This window comes from Anolis sagrei, chromosome X (genome assembly GCF_037176765.1).
Source record: "Anolis sagrei isolate rAnoSag1 chromosome X, rAnoSag1.mat, whole genome shotgun sequence".
Lineage (NCBI taxonomy): Eukaryota > Metazoa > Chordata > Lepidosauria > Squamata > Dactyloidae > Anolis > Anolis sagrei.
This window is the reverse complement of record NC_090034.1, coordinates 107,147,134-107,163,632: the sequence shown is the minus strand read 5'-3', so window position 1 is coordinate 107,163,632 and position 16,499 is coordinate 107,147,134. Positions and strand designations below refer to the sequence as shown.

The window sequence follows — 16,499 nt, the reverse complement described above, 5'->3', positions numbered from 1 at the left end:
TGTGGCCAGCATGACTGCATGAAGTGCCGTTACCTTCCAGCCAGAGCGGGACCTATTGATCTACTTACATTTGCATGTTTTCGAATTGCTAGGTTGGCAGGAGCTGGGGCTAACAGCAGGAGCTCACCCCATTCTCAGGATTCAGATCTACTAGTCATGTGGCCAGCATTACTGCATGAAGTGCCATTACCTTCCCTGCTTTCAAACTGTTAGGTTGGCAGGAGCTGGGGCTAACAGTGGGAGCTCACCCCATTCCCAAGATTCGAACCTACTAGTCATGTGGCCAGAATGACTGCATGAAGTGCCGTTACCTTCCAGCCAGAGCGGGACCTATTGATCTACTTACATTTGCATGTTTTGGAATTGCTAGGTTGGCAGGAGCTGGGGCTAACAGTGGGAGCTCACCCCACTCCCAGGATTCGAACCTACTACTCATGTGGCCAGCATGATTGCATGAAGTGCTGTTACCTTCCCTCTGGAGTGGTATCTATTTCTCTACTCGCATTTGCATGCTTTCAAACTGTTAGGTTGGCAGGAGCTGGGGCTAACAGCAGGAGCTCAGCCCATTCTCAGAATTCGAATCTACTAGTCATGTGGCCAGCATGACTGCATGAAGTGCCGTTACCTTCCCGCCGGAGCGGTATCTATTGCTCTACTCACATTTGTATGCTTTCAAACTGTTAGGTTGGCAGGAGCTGGGGCTAAGAGCAGGAGCTCACCCCATTCCCAGGATTCGAACCTACTAGTCATGTGGCCAGCATGACTGCATGAAGTGCCGTTACCTTCTCACCGAAGCGGTATCTATTGCTCTACTCACATTTGCATGTTTTCGAATTGCTAGGTTGGCAGAAGGTGGGGCTAACAGCAGGAGCTCACCCCATTCCCAGGATTTGAACCTACTAGTCATGTGGCCAGCATGACTGCATGAAGTGCCATTACCTTCACTGTTTTCAAACTGTTAGGTTGGCAGGAGCTGGGGCTAACAGCAGGAGCTCACCCCATTCCCCGGATTCGAACCTACTAGTCATGTGGCCAGCATGACTGCATGAAGTGCCGTTACCTTCCCGCCGGAGCGGTATCTATTGCTCTACTCACATTTGCATGTTTTCGAATTGCTAGGTTGGCAGAAGGTGGGGCTAACAGCAGGAGCTCACCCCATTCCCAGGATTTGAACCTACTAGTCATGTGGCCAGCATGACTGCATGAAGTGCCATTACCTTCACTGTTTTCAAACTGTTAGGTTGGCAGGAGCTGGGGCTATCAGCAGGAGCTCACCCCATTCCCAGGATTTGAATCTACTAGTCATGTGGCGAGCATGGCTGCATGAAGTACCGTTACCTTCCCGCCGGAGCGGTACCTATTGCTGTACTCACATTTGCATGCTTTCAAACTGTTAGGTTGGCAGGAGCTGGGGATAACAGCAGGAGCATGACTACATGAAGTGCCGTTACCTTCCCGCTGGAGCGGTATCTATTGCTCTACTCACATTTGCATGCTTTCAAACTGTTAGGTTGGCAGGAGCTGGGGCTGACAGCAGAAGCTCACCCCACTCCTAGGGTTCGAACCTACTAGTCATGTGGCCAGCATGGGGCATGTGTATATGAGAAGCCCCCGCTGAGCTGCTAAACTTGCTGACTGAAAGGTCGCAGGTTTGAATCTGGGGAGAGGGGTGAGCTCCCGCTGTTAGCCCCAGCTCCTGCCAACCTAGCAGTTCAAATACATGTAAATGTGAGTAGATCAATAGGTATCGCTCCGGAGGGAAGGTAACGGCGCTCCATGCAGTCATGCCCGTGGCCACATGACCTTGGAGGCCGGACACATGACCTTACCTTTACCTATGTGTATCATATATGTGTGTGTGTGTATATATATAGTCTGCAAAGAATGGCAAAACAAACAAACTCTGCAATAATCGAGCGGCTAATCTGCCGACAAAGGAAGTTGTTCTTTCCTTTCGAGATGAAGGCTAACGGTCAACTTCTCCTCCAACGAAATGAACATTTTATTAGTTTGCGTACACACTGGCGAATCAATATAGTTTGACCCCCACGGCTCAAGGGAGTTGTAGTTTCCCAAGGTCTTGAGCCTTCTCCGCCAAAGAGGGATGGTGACTCGACAAACTACAACTCCCAGGGTTCTCTAGGGTTGTTCAAGTGGCATCAAAGTGCATTAATTCTGCATTATCAATGAAACCCTGAGTTTAATGGCAATCAGAACTTGATCTGAGCCTATGCGGTTATTTTCACCCAAACAACAACAACAACAACAACAACAACAATAATGGCGCAGTGGGTTAAAGCGCTGAGCTGCTGAGCTTGTTGATCGAAAGGTCGCAGGTTCGATTCCGGGGAGCGGCGTGAGCTTCCGCTGTCAGCCCTAGCTTCTGCCAACCTAGCAGTTCGAAAACATGCAAATGTGAGTAGATCAATACTTCCCGGCGGGAAGGTAATGGCGCTCCATGCAGTCATGCTGGCCACATGACCTTGGAGGTGTCTACGGACAATGCCGGCTCTTCGGCTTAGAAATGGAGATGAGCACCAGAGTCCCAGAGTCGGACACGACTAGACTTAATGTCAGGGGACTACCTTTACCTTTTAACAAGACACAATTGTCCAGTCTGGGTTGCTGTGGGATTTCCGTGGATGGAGCATACCTGGATTTCAGGAAGGCCTTCTATTGACAAGGTCCCCCATGACCTTCTGGCAAGGAAACCAGTCCAGTGGGGGCGAGGCAAAACTACCGTGAGGTGGATCTGGAATTGACTAAATGGACGAACCCAGAGGGTGATTCTCCCCAATGCTTCCTTCTCTTCATCCTGGAAAGAAGTGACGAGTGGAGTGCCATCAGGAGCGTTCCATCCTGGGCCCGGTCCTCTTCAGGATCTTCATTCATGACTTAGATGAAGGGCTAGAAGGCAGGATCATCAAGTTTGCACACGACACCAAATTGGGAGAGCCAATACTCCAAAGGACAGGAGCAGGATTGAAAACGATCTTCACAGATTAGAGAGATGATGGGCCAAAACTAACAAAACGAAGTTCAACAGGGACAAATGCAAGAGACTCCACTTAGGCAGGAAAAACGAAATGCAAAGATATAGAATGGGGGACGATGAGGCCTGGCTCAAGAGCAGTATGTGTGAAAAAGATCTTGGAGTCCTCGTGGGCAGGAAGGTAAACATGAGCCAGGAATGTGATGTGGCGGCAAAAAGAGCCAATGGGATTTTGGCCTGGATCAAGAGGAGCCTAGTGCCTAGATCCAGGGAAGTCCTGCTCCCCATGCTCTATTCCACTTTGGTTAGACCACATCTGGAATATTGTGTCCAATTCTGGGCACCACAATTCAAGAGAGATATTGACAAGCTGGAATGTGTCCAAAGGAGGGCGACTAAAATGATCAAGGGTCTGGAGAACAAGCCCTATGAGGAGCAGCTTAAGGAGCTGGGTATGTTTAGCCTGAAGAAGAGAAGGCTGAGAGGAGATATGATAGCCATGTATAAATATGTGAGAGGAAGCCACAGGGAGGGGGAGGGAGCAAGCTTGTTTTCTGCTTCCTTGGAGACTAGGACGCAAGGGAACAATGGCTTCAAACTACAAGAGAGGAGATTCCATCTGAACATTAGGAAGAACTTCCTGACTGTGAGAGCTGTTCAGCAGTGGAACTCTCTGCCCCGGAGTGTGGTGGAGGCTCTTTCTTTGGAAGCTTTTAAGCAGAGGCTGGATGGCCATCTGTCAGGGGTGATTTGAATGCAATATTCCTGCTTCTTGGCAGAATGGGGTTGGACTGGATGGCCCAGGAGGTCTCTTCCAACTCTTTGATTCTAGGATTCTATGGTTGTTGAAGGTGAAGGCATTATTTTTCATTCAACCCTCGTATTATTTGCCTTTGGCGTTGGGTCATCTCCGAACTCCAAACGCCACCAGGGAACATGGCAGCTGGGATTGACCAACACATCCTTCAAAATCCAGATAAGAGGGTTGTTCTTTCTATTTCGGGCCTGGTTTCTCAGCAGCTGCAAAAGACAAGAGCTAGTGATGGTGGGCTATAAAAGGCCAAGGATGACCAGCCATTGGTCTACATCGACAACACCATGGAGCTCATCCTCTTCGCAGTTCTTTTCGGCGCCGCAGGTAATGCCTTCCTCCTCTCCTCGACTTCACCATCCGTCAAACAATCCTTCAGACTAAGGGTGGGTCTTACTTTACTTAGGCGATCCCTCGTTGGACGAGTAAGATGGTCTTCCATGATGGGTTTCCTTGTGTATTTGTAGGTGGCTGTGGAGCCCTATTCTTGACCTACATCTTCTCCCACAGTGAAGGCATTGGTTTCCAGGTGGAAGGCAGTTCCGGTTGGGGTTGGCTTGACGCGCCTTCCTCCTGGCACGTTTCTCTCTTTCACCCTCCACTCGTGCCTCCTCGAATTCTGCAGCACTGCTGGTCACAGCTGACCTCCAGGGCTTCCCAGTTCTCAGTGTCTATGCCAGAGTTTTTAAAGTTGGCTTTGAGGCCATCTTTAAATCTCTTTTCCTGTCCACCAACGTTCCGTTTTCCGTTCTTGAGTTCAGAGTAGAGCAACTGCTTTGGGAGATGGGGGTCGGGCATCCGGACAACGTGGCCGGTCCAGCGGAGTTGATGACAGAGGACCATCGCTTCAATGCTGGTGGTCTTGGCTTCTTCCAGCACGCTGACGTTTGTCCGCTTGTCTTCCCAAGAGATTTGCAGGATTTTCCGGAGGCAGCACTGATGGAATCGTCCCAGGAGTTGCACGTGACGTCTGTAGACAGTCCACGTTTCGTAGGCATAGAGCAGGGTTGGAAGGACAATAGCTTTATAGACAAGCCCCTTAGTCTCCCTACGGATGTCCCGGTCCTCAAAAACTCTCTGCTTCATTCGGGAAAATGCTGCACTCACAGAGCTCAGGTGGTGTTGTATTTCAGTGTCAGTGTTGACGTCTGTAGACAGTCCACGTTTCGCAGGCGTAGAGCAGGGTTGGGAGGAGAATGGCTTTATAGACAAGCACCTTGGTATCCCTACGGATGTCCCCGTCCTCAAACACTCTCTGTTTCATTCGGGAAAATGCTGCACTCGCAGAGCTCAGGCGGTGTTGTATTTCAGTGTCAGTGTTGACGTTTGTAGACAGTCCATGTTTCGCAGGCATATAGCAGGGTTGGGAGGACAATAGCTTTATAGACAAGCACCTTGGTATCCCTACGGATATCCCGGTCCTCAAACACTCTCTGCTTCATTCGGGAAAATGCTGCGCTCACAGAGCTCAGGCGGTGTTGTATTTCGGTGTCGATGTTGACTTTGGTGGAGACGTGGCTGCCAAGGAAGTGGAAAGGGTCAACATTTTCTAATGCTACACCATTAAGTTGTATCTCTGGCATTGGGGAGGTGATGGCTGGTGACTGCTGGAACAGCACTTTGGTTTTCTCAATGTTCAATGACAGGCCAAGCTTCATGTATGCTTCTGCAAAGGTGTTGAGAGTGGCTTGTAGATCTTCTTCTGAATGCTCACAGACAACATTGTCATCAGCATACTGGAGTTCTATAACAGATGTTGTTGTAACCTTGGTTTTAGCTTTCATTTAGTCTGCTGAGGTTAAACAGCTTGCCATCTGTCCGAGAGATGACTTCCACTCCGGTGGGAAGCTTCCCGTCAACAAGGCGAAGTCTCATAGCGATGAAGATGGAGAATAGAGTTGGGGCAATAACACATCCCTGTTTGACACCCCATTCCACCTTAAATGGGTCACTTTGGGAGCCATTGCTGTCCAAGACTGTTGCCATCATGTCATCAAGGGTGGGTCTACACTGAAGAGTTAATGCAGTTTGAAACCAGTTTAGTCCCATGCTATGGAATCCTAAGAGTTGTAGCTCACACTACAACTTAAGAAGGCTTAAGAACTTGAGAAAAAACATTATTATTATTATTATTATTATTATTATTATTATTATTAATCTCTCCAAAGGGGACTCACTTGGATCCAGCATAGTTAAAGTGGTGTCAAACTGCATTAATTCTTCAGTGTAGATGCGCCCTTAACCAAGTCGATTAGCAAGTGAATTCTGGGCATTGTAAGACTATGGGTTTGGTTCTGATTTTGGAATACCTTTAACCCTTTAACTGCCTTTAAACCTCGCAATACAGGACCCAAGTCTAAGCAGGACATTTGATAGACCCTTTCATACACAATCTTAGCAATAATTTGGAGGCATAAAACTGTGTTTGCGCCAATTGGACAATCAGGAAGCAAAGGAGTCACTCCCTCAGCCATTTAGGAATTCCAGATGTGTTAAGAGTCCACTTGGATTCAAACATCGATCCCAAAAGGCAGGTCTTCATTTTGCATTTTTAAAATTTTTCTATTGCATATAATGGGACCTGAGTATTCACACACTCAGGTCCCATTATGCAATGGGTTGGTTTGGATTACCTTTGGGGGTCCCATCAAACTCTAGTGGAATATGGACTACCTGGTCGTCAAATAAGGTCTCCTTCTCTGGAGGTTTTCAAACAGAGGTTGGATGGCCATCTGGGAGAAAGAGGTTGGACTAGATGGCCTTTGAGGGTCCCTTCTAATGCTATGATTCTATGGAGGTTTTAAGCAGAGACTACATGACCATCTGTTGGGATGGTTTGAATTGTGTCTCTCTGTATGGCAAAGATAGGTTGGACTAGATGGCCTTTGGGGGTCCCAACTCTATGATTCTATGGAGGCTTTTAAGCAGAGACTAGATGGCTATCTGTTGGGAGAGCTTGGATTGTGTCTCTCCAAATGGCAAAGAGGGGTTGGACTAGATGGCCTTTGAGGGTACCTTCCTATGTTATGATTCTATGGAGGCTTTTAAGCAGAAACTAGATGGCTATCTGTTGGGATGGTTTTAATTGTGTCTCTCTATATGACAAAGAGGGGTTGGACTAGATGGCCTTTGGGAGGTCCCAACACTATGATTCTATGGAGGCTTTTAAGCAGAAACTAGATGGCCATCTGCTTGGGATGGCTTGTATTGTGTCCCTCTATATGGCAAAGAGGGGTTGGACAAGATGGCCTTGGGGGTCCCTTCCAATGCTATGATTCTATGGAGGCTTTTAAGCAGAGACTAGATGGCCATCTGTTTGGGATGGCTTGGATTGTGTCTCTCCCTATAGTAAAGAGGGGTTGGACTAGATGGCCTTAGAGGGTCCCTTCCAATGTTATGATTCTATGAAGACTTTTAAGCAGAGACTAGATGGCCATCTGTTTGGGATGGCCTGGATTGTGTCTCTCTGTATGGCAAAGAGGGGTTGGACTAGATGGCCTTTGGGGGTCCCTTCCAATGCTATGATTCTATGGAGGCTTTTAAGCAGAGACTAGATGGCCATCTGGGATGGCTTGGATGGTGTCTCTCCAAATGGCAAAGGGGGGTTGGACTAGATGGCCTTGGGGGTCCCTTCCAATGCTATGAAGGCTTTTAAGTAGAGATTAGATGGCTATCTGTTGGAAGGGCTTGGATTGTGTCTCTCCAAATGGCATATGGCATATGGATTGTGTCTCTCCAAATGACAAAGAAGGGTTGGACTAGATGGCCTTTGGGAGGTCCCAACTCTATTAAGCAGAGATTAGATGGCTACCTGTTGGGAGTGCTTTTTAGCAGAAACTAGATGGCCAACTGTTTGGGATGGCTTGGTGTTTCTCTGTATGGCAGAAGGGGGTTGGACTGGATGGCCTTTGGGGGTCCCTTCCAACTCCAACTCCCGTTTCCCTTCCTGCAGTGGCTGCACCCCAAAGAGGATATGAAGACGACGATAAGATCATTGGGGGCTACGAATGCCCGGCTCACTCCCAGCCTTGGCAAGTCTTCCTCACTTACGGGGCCGGCTACCGATGGTGCGGCGCTTCCTTGATCAATGACCGTTGGATCATTTCGGCCGCTCATTGCTACAAAAAGTGAGTACAAAACACTGCCAAGGTCTCTCCCTTTCTTGACATCTTCAGAGCATGCACAGTTTTTGGAAAGACAACTAGGGTGCATCTACACTGGGGAATGAATACAGTTTGACGCCACTTGGACTGCAATGGCTCAATGCAATGGAATCTTGGGAGTTGTAGTTTGGGGAACTCTCAAAACCTGGTAAATCTACAGCTTCCAGTCATGGCATTGAGTCATGGCAGTTCAAAGGGTGCATGTAGAATGATGCACCCTAGAAAAGCCATTCCCGTGTTATATCACATTTGCACTACTCTGCTTCATTGCACAAATGTGACATCACACACCTAAGTGCGTGTTCCATATCGTCACATGATGCACACCAATGCATGGTGCATAATGGTGCGCAAATAGGTACACAAGATGCACAAGATGCCAGTCACGGTTCATCTTCTTGTTCTTCTTCCCTTTTAGCCCTCGCACACTTGTTGCACACTTGGGTGAGCACGACACCAACAGCGAGGAGGGTACTGAGCAACACATCCAGGTGGAGAAGGCCATCCCGCACCCCGAGTACAACTCCCGCAACATCGACAACGACTTCATGCTCATCAAGCTGGCCCAACCGGCCAAATTCAATGCCTTTGTGCAACCCATTGACATTTCGCCAACCTGCCCAATCACTGGCACCCAATGCATCGTCTCCGGATGGGGCAATCTGCAGACAGCAGGCGGTAAGGGTAATTCCAAGACGCATCTACATTACCATAGAATGCACTTTGAAACTGCATTATATGGTCAGTGTAGACCCAGACCCAGCCTGAGAGTATATTGTGATTAGAGGCAGATAGGAGTATGATGTACTGCCTTTCGGGATAAGCAATGCCTTCCTTCCTTTGCTGTTGTGATCATATATCTTTCCAAGCAGTGCTGGGCAAAAGATTTATTTATTATTTATTTACTTTGCTTCTATACCGCTGTATCTCAAGCCCGAAGGCGACTCACGGCAGTTCACAAACAGTAAAAACAGTAGAAACAGCAGTGGTTCCATACAACATATAACAATTGACTTAACACATTATCCATAAATTACCAATAAGCAATTACAATGCACAATTATTACAAAAAAGAACCGTACCCAATCTTCTCATCATCCAAGCATAGTCCAGGTTCGCTGTCCATTGTTCCATTCCTATGTTCCATTACCAGATTGCACTAAATTACTCAAACGCCTGCACAAACATCCAGGTCTTCACCTTTTTGCGGAATACCATTAGAGATGGTGCTAGTCTAATGTCCGTAGGAAGGGCGTTCCACAGCCGAGGAGCCACCACCGAGAAGGCCCTATCTCTCGTCCCCGCCAGCCGAGCTTGAGAAGCAGGTGGGATCGAGAGCAGGGTCTCCCCGGAAGATCTCAAACTCCTCGTGGGTTCATAGGCAGAGATGCGGTCAGATAGGTAGCTAGGGCCGGAACCGTTTAGGGCTTTAAAGGCCAACGCCAGCACTTTGAATTCAGCCCGGTAGCAGATTGGTAGCCAGTGGAGTTGGCGCAACAGGGGGGTTGTATGCTCCCTGTGCTCCGCTCCTGTTAAAATCATGGCTGCCGAGCGTTGGACTAGTTGGAGCTTCCGAGCTGTCTTCAAAGGCAACCCCACGTAGAGAGCGTTGCAGTAGTCTAAACGGGATGTAACCAGAGCGTGGACTACCGTGGCCAAGTCAGACTTCCCAAGGTACGGGCGCAGCTGGCGCACAAGCTTTAGCTGTGCAAATGCTCCCCTGGTCACCGCTGAAACCTGGGGTTCCAGGCTCAGCGATGAGTCCAAGATAGCAGCATTTTCTGTGCAGAAATCAATATTTTTCCCTTGAAATATTAATTTCCATCCAGAAAATGCAGTTCTCTGCAAAGGAAATGCTGTAATTGGGGTTTGAGTCTGCAAAATTCAGACCTGGATGGCTTATTTAGAAAAATAGGCCTTTTCTGCACATGGGGTCAATCTATATAAATAATAATGTAATGTCTGTTTGTGAGATTGACAGAACTCAAAAACCACTGGACAAATTGACCCCAAATCTACTAACCCAAGGATTGACCATCACTCCAAAAAAATTGATTTTGTGATTTGGGAGTTGTAGTTGCTGGGATTTATACTTCACCTATAATCAAAGAGCATTCTGAATTCTGCCAATGATAGAATTGAACCATATGTGGCACACAGGACTCCCATGACCAACAGAAAACACTAGAAGGGTTTGGTGGGCATTGACCTTGAGTTTGGGAGTTGTAGTTCGCCTACATCCAGAGAGTACTGTGAACTCAAACAATGATGGATCTGGACCAAACTTGGCATGAATATTCCATATGCCCAAATATGAACACAGATGGAATTTGGGGGAAATAGACCTTGACATTTGGGAGTTGTAGTTACTGGGATGTATAGTTCACCTACAATCAAAGAGCATGCTGAACCCCACCGATGACAGAATTGGGGCAAACTTCCCACACAGAACCCCCATACTTAAGGCCATCCAGTCCAACTTCCTTCACCAGGGTAAGAAAACGTAATCAAAGCCATCCAGCCATACATATAGATAGATATGATTCACACATACACAGATATAGTATCATAGATTTGAAAGGGACCCGCAAAGAAGGACAATTATATGTTGCATGTTCCAGAGTGGGCACACTAGTCAATCTCCACATCAACACTGACAAAGAAACAGCAAGAAATACTGTTTACCCACAAGCAGAAAAACGTTACATAGATTAGAAACCAACGCTTTCTCATTACTTTATTTTCCAGATCACTAGACTGGGCCACAGCAACGCCTGGCAGGGGATGGCTAGTATTTAAATAATTACTTAATATTTAAATATGGATTGTGTTGCATCATAATAACTACTTGCATCATAACTACTTAAATATTAATTGATTATTTGAATATTTAATATTAAAATATTAAGTCAATTAATAGTTAAGTTAATTAATATTTACATAATTAATATTTATTTAATTAGTGTTCAATTAAATAATTAATATTTACATATTTGATTATGGTGAATCAAATATGTAAATATTAATTATTTAACTGAACACTAATTAAATAAATAATGATTATGTAAGTATTAATTAAAGATTAATTACAAGGAAATATTATTTTCTACTCAGACAAATGCTGTTTCTGGCACAAAACAACCACGGGTTAATTTTCTCCCCAGTTGCAAATAGTTTTCAAAAATGGTGTGGTTTTCGAATAATTTCTTGCATGCGGAAAGAAATGGCTGAAATTATTGTCTGTCGCCTTTGAGAAGGAACTTAATTAAGGATTACTTAATAAAAGATTATTTCGTGGCTCTAGAAGTCCCAGCTGCTTTAGGAAAATAGAGGCGGAGGGATGGATGTTTGAAGCATTATGCACCAGGAAGAAATTGCAGGGATTTGGCAAATCTAAGTTTGATTTTGTCTTTGAAATCCTTGCTTGAGTTGGGTCTTTCTTCCTTCCAGTTGAGTATCCGGACGCCTTGCAATGCCTGGATGTGCCCATCCTATCGGAGACCACCTGCCATGCCGCCTATCCGGGACGCATCACTTCGAACATGTTCTGCGCCGGATACACCGAGGGTGGCAAAGACTCCTGCCAGGTAAGGAGGAACTAGCTGAACGGGGACAAATGGCTAGAAGCGAAAGGCTTAGGTTGACCACCGCAACCCCGCCTCCCCGCCCTCCGGATCCTGGTTGGTGCTGCACGGAGAACCCTGGTGGGCAGAGCTGGGTCAAATTTACGCCTCGGAAGCACGGATCATATTGTTTTGCTTGAATTGCAGGGAGACTCCGGAGGACCGTTGGTGTGCAATGGAAAACTGACCGGCGTGGTGTCCTGGGGCATCGGATGCGCCCAGAAAGGCTACCCTGGCGTGTACACTCCAGTGTGCAAGTACAAAGCCTGGATAGAGGAAGTGCTGGCCAACAACTGAGGTTAACGTTGGGGTTCCAACGCACCCCCATTTTCCCCAGGAGAAAGACCCATTTCGTTGGAAAGAAACAAAGCTCCCATTGAAAATAAAGAAGGGAAAATGTGGGTGTTTGTGTGTGTGTGTGTTACTGGATGCATCCCTCCTGTAGAATGAGTGCAGCTTGGCACTGCTTGGCTTGCCACGGCTCAGAGCTGTGGAATCCTGGGAGTTATAGTTTTGCAAGGTCTTTCCATTCTCTGGGTGGCATCTCCATTGTCCCTGGTTGTTGCACCCCAGAACAGGTGAGCTGTGGAATCCTGGGAGTTATAGTTTTGCAAGGTCTTTCCATTCTCTGGGTGGCATCTCCATTGTCCCTGGTTGTTGCACCCCAGAACAGGTGAGCTGTGGAATCCTGGGAGTTATAGTTTTGCAAGGTCTTTCCATTCTCTGGGTGGCATCTCCATTGTCCCTGGTTGTTGCACCCCAGAACAGGTGAGCTGTGGAATCCTGGGAGTTATAGTTTTGCAAGGTCTTTCCATTCTCTGGGTGGCATCTCTATTTTCCCTGGTTGTTGCACTCCAGAACAGGTGAGCTGTGGAATCCTGGGAGTTATAGTTTTGCAAGGTCTTTCCATTCTCTGGGTGACATCTCCATTGTCACTCCAGAACAGGAAATAGCCCCTCTGACTAAAAACACATCACAGGTTGAGTGAAGGAACAATCCTTTTTATTAAAGCTTAGCAAAAAAAAAAGCCATTAGAAATAAATGCTTGTAAAGACAGATCAGATTCCAAAAAGCAATAAGGCATTCAAAGGCAGCCAGAGAAAACAGTGTCCAAAACGTAGCAATTAAAAGCAATGTCCAAAAAAACATGAGAATATAATCCAGTGGTTCTCAAGCTTATTTTATTTATTTGTCGTGTCAGGGGCAACCAGTCAATTGTATTACATTTCTAACAAAACAAAACAAACAAACAGACAAAACACAAAATTTGCAAGTTTGGTAGTTGATTAAATGTCCTTTCACCAGTATCTGGCCCCTTGGAGTGCCTCTGGTGTTTCCACAAGGAGGTCCTCCATGGTGCATGTGGCAGGGCTCAGGGTGCATTGCAGCAGGTGGTCAGTGGTTTGCTCTCCTCCGCACTCGCATGTCGAGGATTCCACTTTGTGGCCCCATTTCTTAAGGTTGGCTCTGCATCTCGTGGTGCCAGAGTGCAGTCTGTTCAGCGCCTTCCAAGTCACCCAGTCTTCTGTGTGCCCAGGGGGGAGTCTCTCATCTGGTATCACCCATGGATTGAGGTTCTGGGTTTGAGCCTGCCACTTTTGGACTCTCTTTTGCTGAGGTGTTCCAGCGAGTGTTTCTGTAGATCTTAGAAACCTATTTCTTGATTTAAGTCGTTGACATGCTGGCTGATACCCAAACAGGGGATGAGCTGGAGATGTCTCCGCCTTGGTCCTTTCACTATTGGCTGCTACGACTAAAATGATCAAGGGTCTGGAGAACAAGCCCTATGAGGAGCGGCTTAGGGAACTGGGCATGTTTAACCTGAAAAAGAGAAGGCTGAGAGGGGATATGATAGCCATGTATAAATATGTGAGAGGAAGCCACAGGGAGGAGGGAGCAAGCTTGTTTTCTGCTTCCTTGGAGACTAGGACGCGGAACAATGGCTTCAAACTACAAGAGAGGAGATTCCATCTGAACATGAGGAAGACCTTCCTGACTGTGAGAGCCGTTCAGCAGTGGAACTCTCTGCCCCGGAGTGTGGTGGAGGCTCCTTCTTTGGAAGCTTTTAAACAGAGGCTGGATGGCCATTTGTCAGGGGTGATTTGAATGCAATATTCCTGCTTCTTGGCAGAATGGGGTTGGACTGGATGGCCCAGGAGGTCTCTTCCAACTCTTTGATTCTATGATTCTTTGATTCTAAGATTCTATGATTCCCGGCGGATGTCAGGTGGTGCAATACCAGCTAAGCAGTGTGATTTCTCCAGTGGTGTAGGGTGCAGACACCCCGTGATAATGCGCCATGTCTCATTAAGAGTCACATCCACTGTTTTAGTGTGGTGAGATGTGTTTCACACTGGGCATGCATACTCAGCAGCAAAGTAGCATAGCGCAAGGGCAGATGTCTTCACTGTGTCTGGTTGTGATCCCCAGTGTGTCTGGTTGTGACTGGGATTTCTGGGAGTTGTAGGCCAAAAACATCTGGGCACCCAAGGTTGAGAAGCACTGAAAAACAATGATATCCAGACAGGAGTCGGACAAGAAGCAAAAACAGACCAGATGCTGCTAGTCACCTGGAAAGGCTAGAAAAATCCACGAAGATAAGACCTTATGCTGGATTTCCAAACAATGCCTGATCTGACAAGATTTTCTACAGGCAAACCTTAAATCCCAAAAACTGGTTTTGTTTTTCCCCAGTCTTTGACTTTAATTGACGAATTCTTTCTGATCTACGTAAGCCAGTGGTTCTCATCCTTCCTAATCCTGCGACCCCTTAATACAGTTCCTCATGTTGTGGTGACCCCCAACCATAAAATTATTTCCATTGCTACTTCATAACTGTAATTTTGCTACTGTTATGTATCGTCATATGAATATCTGATATGCAGGATATATTTTCATTCACTGGACCAAATTTGGCACACATACCTGATATGCCCAAATTTGCATACTTTGGGGGGATTGATTTTGTCATTTGGGAGTTGTAGTTGCTGGGATTTATAGTTCACCTACAATCAAAGAGCATTCTGGACTCCACCAAAGATGGAATTGAACCAAACTTGGCACACAGGACTCCCATGAACAAGAGAAAATACTGGAAGGCTTTGGTGGGCACGGACCTTGAGTTTTGGAGTTGTAGTTCACTTACATCCAGAGAGCACTGTGGACTCAAACAATGATGTATCTGGACCAAACTTGGCACAAATACTCAATATGACCAAATGTGAACACTAGTAGAGTTTGGGGGAAATAGACCTTGACATTTGGGAGTTGTAGTTGCTGGGATGTATAGTTCATGTGCTGTCACACGCTGGGCCTGTGCATAAGACTGTAGACAGGACATAAATTCTGTGTGCCCAATGGGATGCCGGGGCTGCCTCAGATTAAAGGCCCTTGGATTCCCCCAAACAGAGTCTTTAGATTGCTTAAAGATTCATCAAAGTTCTTTATTAATGAAAACAAACAGGTACTTTAAAGCTTTCTTAACAGTCTATTGGCTCTTGCAATCTTGTTCACTGGGAACAGGCACTATCTTCATAACTATATACTAACTAATGGGGAAATCCTTAACTTCTAATCTGGGCAGTCTGTAAGCAATCTAAAGACTCTGTTTGGGGGAATCCAAGGGCCTTTAATCTGAGGCAGCCCCGGTGTCCCGTTGGGCACACAGAATTTATGTCCTGTCTACAGTCTTATGCACAGGCCCAGCATGCGACAGCACATGAACTATACATCCCAGCAACTACAACTCCCAAATGTCAAGGCCTATTTTCCCCAAACTCTACTAGTGTTCACATTTGGGCATACTGAGTTTTTGTGCCAAGTTTGGTGTGCCTCTGTTGGCGTGGAGCCCCTGCACCTGGTACCAACTGCTTCTGGCTTCCGCGAGCGACCCTTACCAAGCAGAGCTTTGTAGACTTCCAGGGGAAAAGAAGGAGTTCAGGTTTCAGTGATGGCTGGCTGAAGTCCCTCAGCGAAGGAGCTGTAAGGCTGTATGATCCCCGGCCAAGCTGTGGGCTGGATAACCCCAGCCAAGCTGTAGGCTGTATATCTCCCTGGCCAAGCTGTAGAAGACGAAGCTTTCTACAGGAGCTCTTGGTTTCATGTCCTGTATAGAAAGCTGCTCTATGTGGACTGAACTCAAAAAGGCTCCTATTCCCTCCAAAAACCCAAGGGGGGGGGGGACCAGGGAACCTAACTATAATTGACAGGTGGCTTGCCCTATGATTGCAAACTATAACAGGAAGCCACCCTGCTGCAAAATCCCAAGCCTGGGATTGCAAACAAACATTTATTGCAAAGCAAACAAAATTGGAGCTCCTGGGACAGCTGTACCAGCACAGTTCACCTACAATCAAAGAATATTCTGAACCTCACCAACGATAGAATTGGGCCAGACTTCCCATATAGAACCCTCATGACCAACAGAAAATACTGTGCTTTCTGATGGTCTTTGGCGACCCCTCTGACATCCTCTTGTGACCCCCCTCGGGGTCCCGACCCCCAGGTTGAGAACCACTGATGTAAACATTGGGCCTCTTGTTGATTCTGGCCAATCTCCAGCCCCCGACTCTGCTTATCTGACTCCACATTAACCTTCCCAGGTGCCAGACTGTTTTCCAAACTAGAATCTAAAGAGCTCAGAGGCGGAGGGAGTAAACCTTCCTCCCAAGGCTTGACCGAAACATTCTCATGAGAGGTTGGGTTGTTGTAGGTTTTTCCGGGCTATATGGCCATGTTCTGGAGGCAATTTTTCTCCTGACGTTTCGCCTGCATCTATGGCAAGCATCCTCAGAGGTAGATTCTCATGAGAATCTGCCCTTTGCACTGAAGCCTCTCTGTCAGTGTCTGCATGAAACCTACTGACCAAAGTGACGCCATCTTGCACCTCAGAGTCAGGCCCAGCATCCCCC

At 46.9% G+C, this 16,499-nt stretch overlaps 1 protein-coding gene across 1 annotated transcript; it reads left to right on the top strand.

Moving 5' to 3' along the window:
* The first annotated feature begins 4,065 nt into the window (after nucleotides 1-4,065).
* On the top strand, nucleotides 4,066-11,986 carry LOC137095004 (trypsin-3-like). The gene is made up of 5 exons (XM_067461137.1): nucleotides 4,066-4,130; nucleotides 7,756-7,930; nucleotides 8,385-8,644; nucleotides 11,417-11,553; nucleotides 11,737-11,986. Exons 1-5 carry the CDS (start codon nucleotides 4,091-4,093, stop codon nucleotides 11,884-11,886), a joined length of 762 nt encoding a protein of 253 aa, XP_067317238.1. The 5' UTR covers nucleotides 4,066-4,090; the 3' UTR covers nucleotides 11,887-11,986.
* The last annotated feature ends 4,513 nt before the right edge of the window (nucleotides 11,987-16,499 follow it).

Bases quoted from the DNA above. Each gene is read 5' to 3' on its own strand.
- LOC137095004 (XM_067461137.1), top strand. From the start codon at position 4,091: ATGGAGCTCATCCTCTTCGCAGTTCTTTTCGGCGCCGCAG. The intron at 8,645-11,416 runs GTAAGGGTAATT...TCTTCCTTCCAG, and splicing joins CAATCTGCAGACAGCAGGCG to TTGAGTATCCGGACGCCTTG. The intron at 11,554-11,736 runs GTAAGGAGGAAC...CTTGAATTGCAG, and splicing joins GTGGCAAAGACTCCTGCCAG to GGAGACTCCGGAGGACCGTT.